The following is a 9075-nucleotide window of genomic DNA, read 5'->3' on the forward strand; positions in this document are numbered from 1 at the left end:
TTTTTTATTATAAAATATAAAGATGATATGATTATGTTGGGATATGGTGAGATATGTCGGAAAATGAGAAGATGAAGTGGGGGAATGGGAGAGCCTTTTGGCCGAAATTTATAAGGGGAAGGGGGAGAGGTAAGGTGGTTTGCATGGGGAAGTAACAACACTCTTTCTTTTGAATATAAAATTCTAGGGTTAGGGCTTTTGGATTATTATATTCAAAGTAGGATTTTCTTTGGAATATAATATATAAAGTAAGATTTCTTTTTTATTATAAAATATAAAGATGATATGATTATGTTGGGATATGGTGAGATATGTCGGAAAATAAGAGACATGATTTGTCTCCTATAGTTTATATATATATATATATATATATATATATATATATATATATATATAAACTAACCCTTTTTATAAATGTTTGTCATTTCTATAAAAGTGTGGTGGACTTTGAGAAATTTGTAAGGTTTAATAACTAATAACAATGATGGTATTTAATATTATTAATAATAATATTAAAACCTTATAATTTGACTATTTCCCAATTTGTTATATAAAATATGAGTGTTAAATCATGATAACTTTTGTTTTCTTGATGTATGATCTTTTTCCAGAACAATCACCGGAGTATCAACTAAATAGTAGGTCATATGATGTTTAAAACATGTTTATAGATTTGTGAACACATAAACCTCGTGTTATGAACATTACCTAATTCCCGGTAACATTTGTGTGTTTTATCGAATTATTACATTACCGTAGTTTATTGATCGCAATAAAAATGTTATTCAATAATGGATTCAAAATAGCATACGGAGCATTATAATATTCAATAATACATTAGGGATGTTATGAAAATAACATTTCGCCTTTTTGACCTAATATACGCATAATTGACTTTGTTGACTTTTGTTGACCAAAATTTGACGGATGTTACAATTTTCGCCAAAAACAGAAATAAGGGCAACAAGGATGATTATGGAGCAATCTTGTAGTTAATTACTAAAAGTTGAAAAGAATTTGAAGGGAATAGCATCTTCACACCTGAGTGGAAGGTAATAAGTTTAATCACTAGAAATCTTTTTGTAATTACAGAAATTTAGGTTGAGGGTTAGAAACTCTAATTTGAAAGTATGGTGCTTATGCTAAGAATTAAGGTGTAATAAGATAGTTAAGGTTGTATATGACTTAGTTATGTGCTTTTGATGTTGAATTGATGGTTAAAATGTGGAATTGAATAGGGATCATGGTAAACCCTAACCATGGAAGTTATGCAATTACGGTATGAAAGTGCATGTCTTAATGGATTAAGACATATTGATTGTTATTGCAAAGAATATAACTTAATTGATATGAGAATTTTGTTATGGAAGATAATAGTACATAAGGAGTTTGTACCTTATTTTAAGGTACTTAAATTGTGAACTTGGAGGAACTATCAAAATTGTCTTAATGAGTTAAGACAAGCATTTTTACTAACCTAGAGTATGATTAATTATGGTGTGATAGGATAACATGGCTTAATAAGTCAGAATTTGTGTGTTATAGTAAGAAATATGTTAAAATTAGAGTTGTGGTAGCTTAAGAATGGTTATTGTTGTAACGGTGTTGGAGGACAAGGCTAAGGACAAAGGCTCGGTGTTGGAACTTCCAACAATCAATTGGTGATAAGGTTACATAAAATGGTTTGAATATTAATTATATTGTGATTGTGATGGAAAATCGAACCTAACAGCTTCGATGGTTGTAATATTACGATTGGGACGATTTGGTATCTTGAGATAGCCTTGGTGGCCATTATATCTCGAGTACAAGTATACCCAATGTTTGTCGTTTTTTTTAAATGGTGTATTTTATGTTGAATTATGGGGTGTTATATTTTTAGTCTAAATTGTAGAATATAACCTACTTCAAAAGGAATTTTGTGTATGAATAAAACTTTTCTTATTAAAATATTATTATTTTGAGACATAAAATAATTAATGTCTAAACCTAAAAGAATTTGTGTGGATGAGAGAAATATAGAATTGTGTACGAAATAAGTGATTTAGAAAGCACTAGATATGATGAGTCCCACAAATGCATATATTAAATTACTTTGTGAAAGAAACAAAAAGGAATGATTGTTTGAGTAGCAAGCATGTAGCTTTTAAGTAAACCTAATTATACTAGAAACAAGTCAAACGAAAAGCCTCTTCTAAGTCAACACCACTTGTGCATCAAATTTGAGTCAAATACTTTAAAAAAAACAGTATAATTATAGACAAAATCACAGAAATGGCGGCAATGGAAGAATGATTTTAACAAAATGAGAGCCTTTTTTTTACTTTTCACATAAAATATCATATATGAATTTTGTTTTTAAATTCTTCCAAAAAAACTTAAAAGACCTTTTTTTCCTAATTTTTTAAGCATGGTGAAATTGCTGACAATATTTCAGAATTGTTCATAGCATTGCGAAATTGTTCATATCATCCCGAAATTAATAATGAAATTTAATTCAATTTTTGTTTTTTTTTTATATTTTCATTGTTTGGGACCTTAAAAAAGCAATTTCACAGTGAAAAAATCTCATAGTGGGAAATGGAGCATTGAATATTCAGATTGACATTCAAAATGGATTTTAAATTCAAAAAATGAAAGAATATTTAAGTAAACGCTTTAAATAGGGTAAAAAAAAACCTTAGAAGGTCATAACATTGCAGTGGAACTATGAAATTAGTGGTAAATTTTGTGTAAAAAGTGAAAGAAATGCCAATTTTGTTTAAAATAAAACACTCCGATTATGGTAATTTTTGTGATTTTTAAATAACTACAAGTCTTTATAAACCATACTTCACATTTTTCGATGTTCCATACAAATCATGTATTTTTTTTCAATCCCATAAAATCACAACACTTTACACATGTTTCAAACCCTAATCCCTATTCGATGCATAAGATAAAACTATTGGATCAAGTGTAGTATACTTGCATAATAGGTCAAGAGTTTGAGTCTTCACAAATTAACAATAGTATGAGTTTCAATTCCAATATAAGATTCATCCGACTTCTAAGAGTCTGTTGTAAACCTAATTTACTTCTCACATGATCTTGTGCGAATCAACACAGGGTTTGCTTTGCTAGAATAATAACTTTATGCATATTGCATAAACTAAATTCCGATAAAAACAACAATTATGGATAACTTTTATATCTATAGTTGTTGATATTATTAAATAAAAAAAATAGTTATCAACTTATCAGTATTTTCGTCTTAGCAGTAAGAATGTGAGAATCCATAAATAAACATGTGCATATTACATATCATGTGGTTCCATAGGTCTTAGAAGAACTCATAAAACCCTTAAATTATATTTTTTTTATAATGAACGATATTCATCTTGAAACTAGGCGATCAAGGGCAAAAAAGTAACTTCCTACAAAAATAAAAGATGCAATTCCACTGCGACCCATTCGCAACCAAATCCCACGAAAAAGTATATTCCTATCTCGCGGATGGATTCCTGTAAGTCTCTCAAACCTCTTTCCTGGTAAACTCCACTTGAGAAACTTCCTCTCCATTGTAATATACTGCATTCATATAGAGTAAAGTATTTTTAGAGGAAAATTACAGTTTTAGTCCCTGTGTTATAGCACCTTTTCGGATATGATCCAAAAAATATATTTTTTTTGCATTTTCGTCCCTAATCCCTATTTTACTGTTTCTTTTTTAACTTTTTAATGTGTATCATCCATGAGTTAATATCCCATTCGTTAAATTTGTAAAAAAAAAAATTACCATTTTGCCCCTAGAAAATACCTTTGGCAGCACAAGACACTGTGATCGACATTTGGCAGTGTCAAAAGAATGGGAAGCTGCTGCAGCAATTGAGCCTGAAAATCCAGCTGCAAGACTAACTGCTAAAGGATGCAATGGGCCAATATCTTCATCAGAGCTGAAAACCATAAAGGGTATTTCGGTCATTTACACAAATGAGGGAGGATTGGAATTGAATTCCATAACTTCATGGAAAGAAAGTTGACTCCCTTAACGGAATTCAATTCGATACTCATTTGCAACCAAAAACCAGAATGGAATCAGAATCACACTGAATTCCAATTCCAGCCAAACATCGGAATGGAATCAAAGAACCAATAAAAAAAAATAAAAATAAAAAAAAAAAAAAAAAGTTTGAACCTTGGAATTGGGTCCATCCCCACAGCTTTCCAATCCAGCATTGCCCGATGTAAAAACTGCCAGGAAGAAAAGAATACACCACCAAAGATGGAATCACGAAATACACCTGATCTAATACCCCTCCACAAAGCACCCCAACCTTCTAAAGATACAACATCTAAAGGCTTTGTAACATGATACACAGGTGGGGCCCTTCCAGTCCCGGTCATCATCCACGGGTACTCTTTCAAAGAGCCAGTCAAGTTTGCATGATTAGGGTTCAAGGTGGACAAGAGACCAACAGAATGGTTAAGTGCCTTGATGTCTGGAGAATACCCACGAAGTAATTTTGCAATTGAAGATGAGACAACGGCTTTTTCTGAGTTTGGAATACGTGATGCAGTTGTCACTTGTGCACGAATTGTGAAAAGCTCAAATGGAGAGGTAATCAGTGATTCCATTGCACCCGATGCAATTCCTGCAAGTAGAGCCTCTGAGACGTATACATAGTTGTCTTTTCGCCCATCTGAATGAAGAAGAAGAAGAAGAAGAAGAAGATGTATACATATAATCAAAATGTGATATGTATAATGTCAAAGAGATGAAGTTATTATTTCTACTAACCAATAAGTATAATGTCAAAGAGATGAACAATCCACCTTTATAGAAAGCGGTTAACAGTTCATAGGTTCCAAAGCGGGCTCCCACTCCCAAGATTCTTCCTAAAGCCAACCAACCAAAACCATTGTACAACCCTGCAATAATGTTGAAGCTTTGAGTTCAAGAAGGCAGAAGGCTACATTTCTGGAATTTAACTAAGTTCTATGTGTCAATCGTCAAACGTATAGATATTAGATAATGTACATAGGAAATTAGGAATTACTATCGCTTTTGATGATTGTATAAGTAAAAGCATTTATCGAACTCGGATGATTAAAATAGTTAAGACTCTATACCCTAATTGACAGGCTTTAGACAAAATTACCGGAATTGCCAGATAATTTGCGAACTCTATCAAACACCTGAGCAGCACTCAGCTGCTTGTCCGGACCTGATCCAACCTGTTGGTAACCTCATTAGGAATGGAACAAAAAATCCAGCGATTCGTTGTCATGATAAGATCAAATAATGATCATGAATCATAAATTGGTGCAACGACTGATAAATTAAAGAGAAAGGTGTAAATCGAGAACGTAAACAACCAAGGATTTATCGATTAAGTTTTAACCCTAACCTGAACAAGGGTTTTGATTGTCTCAAAAGGGTACGTTGCAGCAGTGCCTAATGTTACAGCTCCGGCACCTGCTACTGCGTGGATTGCAAATGTCTGATTCTTTATGAAGTCTTCCATCAGAAACAAGAAAGAAACGTGAGAAGAACAAAGAACAGGAGCGCGCTAATGGAAATGATGTGATTTTGACTCGGGAACTTGACTCTGGGCAAAAAGGTTTAAAGAGGGGTTAATTATATAAAGAATAAAGAGTATATTACTATGAATGATCCTTATGTTTTAGGGTAGTATATATATTTGGTCCTTAATTTTTTTTTTAACTCGAAGCATATCTACAATCACCACATAACCACTATAGTTGTCGGAAAACAAGGCGTTTGACCGGGTTCTCTTTGTCGGAAATCTCTTATCCTATGTATAATCACCACATCGCAACCATAGTTTCCAGAAAAAATGAGGAGTTTGATCGGTTCTCTCTCACATAAAGCTCTCTTCCCACATACAGTCACCCCCGTCGTAACCAAGTTGCTAGAAAATAAGGTGTTTGACCTGGTTCCCTTTGTCGGAAAGCATCTCCTCCCATGTATAACCACCACATCGTAACCACAATTTGTTGGTCTCGTGGTATGTAATCAATTAATATTGACACAAAGAATACTTTGAAACTGACTTTTGTATTGAACATGGCTTCGTAAATACAAGAGAATAGTCATAAATGTATTTGATTATTGAACAAACTCTCAACAACATTCACAAAGAAAGCTATGCTACGTTCATTAAAATATATAACCTTAACATTACATAAATATATGATTAGGTTGTCAAAAAAAAATCGTTAAGAATCAGTGGATCTTCTGTGAGTTGGAACTTATCCCAAATCTTATACATGAACTCCAAATCAATCCTAACCCCGAGACATTAGGAATTGATTAGTTTGGGGGTAAGTCTTCAAACACCAATTGTCTACGTTCCAAAAATACCCATGTTGACTTTATCACCTTTCGACATATATTGATTCAATCAACTCGGCTGCCAAAACATTGATCATCATCAAACCCTTAACATTTGGTAAATTGTTTAATTTTTAAAAAGACCCTTACATTTGGTAAAATGTTTTTGTTTTGATCAAGTTTTTTGTTTTGGCTCATAATTCCTCTGTTTTTTATGTAAATTTTGTTTGTAATGTTTAGATCGCAGGTAAATTCTTTTAAAGAGAATTTGTATATTTCAATTTTGATAAGAAGGTCGTACGTGGGCGTAACCAAGTGTTACGCGGGGCGTAGTTCATTAAACATGGCATTGGGGTTTCTCTTGAGTACGATGAGCGTACCTAGAGTACGTTGGATGTACTCATGTCAAATGCAAACCCTAATTTTTTGGGTCTTGGAACCTATAAAACCTTATTATCTCCTTTGAGGTTGGCTTTATCTTCAGCCTCCATCCTCTAAAGCAGTCCCCTCAAAACTCTAGCCCCATTTGTGAGATTATTGAGACCTTTGAGTGATTTGGTGTGTTTTTGGTGCATATTGAAGAAGAATGAGCTCATTGGAGAAGTGTTTGTTAGCTTGGAGCTTGTAGATCAAGATTTTACTCTTCTTCATCACCTTCTAGAAGGTATAAAGTCTCAACCTTTATGATTTATTGCTTAGATCTAGTTTAGCTTAGGATTTTGGCATGTTTTGGTCCCATGGGTTGATTATTGTGAGTAAAAGCTACTCTAAAAGCTTAGGTTAGCATTTCTTGATGTGTATGAGGTCCCTAGTGCATAAAAATCGTATCTTAATGGCTTTGGTTCAACCATGCATGAGTTATTGTTCATAATATGAAGTTAGGAAGTTAGAGTTTGGTTTTGTGCTTCTTTGAGCCATTCAAAGACATCAAGTTGTCGACTTTATAAGTTAATATATTCCTTAATTTGAGATCTCTAAGTTGGACAAAAAGTCTTTAAGCATTAAGACCTTAATAGCAACTTCTGGGTAGCTGATGAGTATGTTGGGCGTACCCTTTATATACGCAAGGCTTAATGGGTTAGCTCATGTCCCCTTTCGATGATAATCCAGTACATTGGGCGTATGTGTGGTGTACACATGGCGTGCTCACCTGAAGCCTATTTGGGCCATTTTTGGGCCTTAGGCCTTGGTCCATGGTTAGTTGGGTCCACAGTGGGAAGGGTAAAAGGGTCTTTTACCCTTTGTAAGAAAGATTATGATTTGGACCTTTATTTGTGGGTTATTGCCCAAAATATTAATTAGGGTTGGTTTGAATGTGTTAGTGTAAGGAGTCGTCATAACAGTATACTTGTGTGTGTGATTATTTATCATCAGATTGAGTTGACTCTCTTCAATGTACTCGTGGGTGGGAGGTACCAATGTCGGCCCACTAGATTATGTTTGTAGCATGCTATTTGTCTGTGTGATACTTGCATGTTTTGTATGTTGGGCAGGGCTCGTTATGCGAGTTAGGGCGAGGCATGTTATACTCATTGGGTGGGGCCCGTTATGCGAGTTAGGACGAGGCCCGTTATAATCATTGGGTGGGGCTCGTTGTATGTATGGTATGTGGTATTTTGGGAACTCACTAAGTTTTATGATTACGGTTTATGTTTAAATGTTTTCAGGTACTTTCGGTTCAAAGGGGAAGGGCCCGGCCTGATCACAACGCATCTACCCGTGTCCAGCACATTATGATTTTGGGGTTTTACTATGATAACTATTTTCGACTATGACATACATTAATGGTTTTTGAGATATATGGTTGATGGTTTTGTTTATTTAAAATAAAAAAATTTCCTTAGTATTTTTGGGATGTTACATTTTTTATGGTGTTCTTGATAGTTTCTAACATTAAAAGCTAAAGGAACTTTTGATTTTTTAAAGAAAGAGAAAGGATATCGTGTCCATTTCTTGTTGGCAAATGCATATCAAATAAATAAATAAATAAATAAATTTTAAAATGAAAGTTGAATAGTTATAACATAAACATATGGAAATAAGTTATTTAGACCTTGAATGTGGAGATGCATAGATGAGGGTCTAAAACTTTCATATTCTCAAACTTAAGGACTACATATGAAACATATTTTACCTAATTTATAAAGTGGCAATAAATTGGGGGTTAAGTGTGAAATTAGGAAGTTACATTGACTATCTAGTTAAACGGTGTCTATTTGAGAAAAATAAATACTTGAGGGGTTAGTCTTGACATATGAGAAAATACTAAGTTAGTTAGGTGAGAGGGTTCTCCATTTGGAAAAAGAAAAAGAAATTGAAGATATGGAAAGCTCCCATTGGAGATTTTGGATCTTGAAAGGAAGAATTTGAGCTAATTGTTGAAGAAGAAGCAAGATCTTGAAGCTAGGGATATGATTCATTTATTTGTAAGGTATAAACTCCACCCCTTCCTCATCTTCGAACTAGGTTTTAGGTATAAATCCCAAATACAAAATGGTTATAAATGGATGTTTAGATCGTAGATATGATCCTTGTTTGAGAATTTGAACTCATATACGCCATGAGATCTAACCTTAGTTTATATATGTGGAGTTAGTGATGTGTTGAATCTTAGAGACTTCATCAATGGTGGGAAACCTTATAAGATTGCAATTAGGAAGTGTTTGGATGATTGGATTTTGTTTTTCTCTACACTAGAACCAAATCTCAACTTGAATCCATCACCCAACTTTAAGAGT

The 9075-nt window shown here is 33.5% G+C and overlaps 1 protein-coding gene across 1 annotated transcript; it reads right to left on the reverse strand.

Annotated features, from left to right (window-relative positions):
* Positions 1–3216: 3216 nt before the first annotated feature.
* On the reverse strand, positions 3217–5600 carry LOC145063397 (Mitochondrial substrate carrier family protein). The gene is made up of 6 exons (XM_079011001.1): positions 5391–5600; positions 5142–5217; positions 4816–4911; positions 4178–4682; positions 3800–3935; positions 3217–3570 (listed from the first exon to the last, which is right to left on the reverse strand). Exons 1-6 carry the CDS (start codon positions 5505–5507, stop codon positions 3376–3378), a joined length of 1125 nt encoding a protein of 374 aa, XP_078867127.1. The 5' UTR covers positions 5508–5600; the 3' UTR covers positions 3217–3375.
* Between the last annotated feature and the right edge of the window lie 3475 nt (positions 5601–9075).

The sequence above is a fragment of the Lactuca serriola genome, chromosome 7 (assembly GCF_051521515.1).
Source record: "Lactuca serriola cultivar US96UC23 chromosome 7, Lser_US96UC23_V15, whole genome shotgun sequence".
NCBI classification, from domain to species: Eukaryota; Viridiplantae; Streptophyta; class Magnoliopsida; order Asterales; family Asteraceae; genus Lactuca; species Lactuca serriola.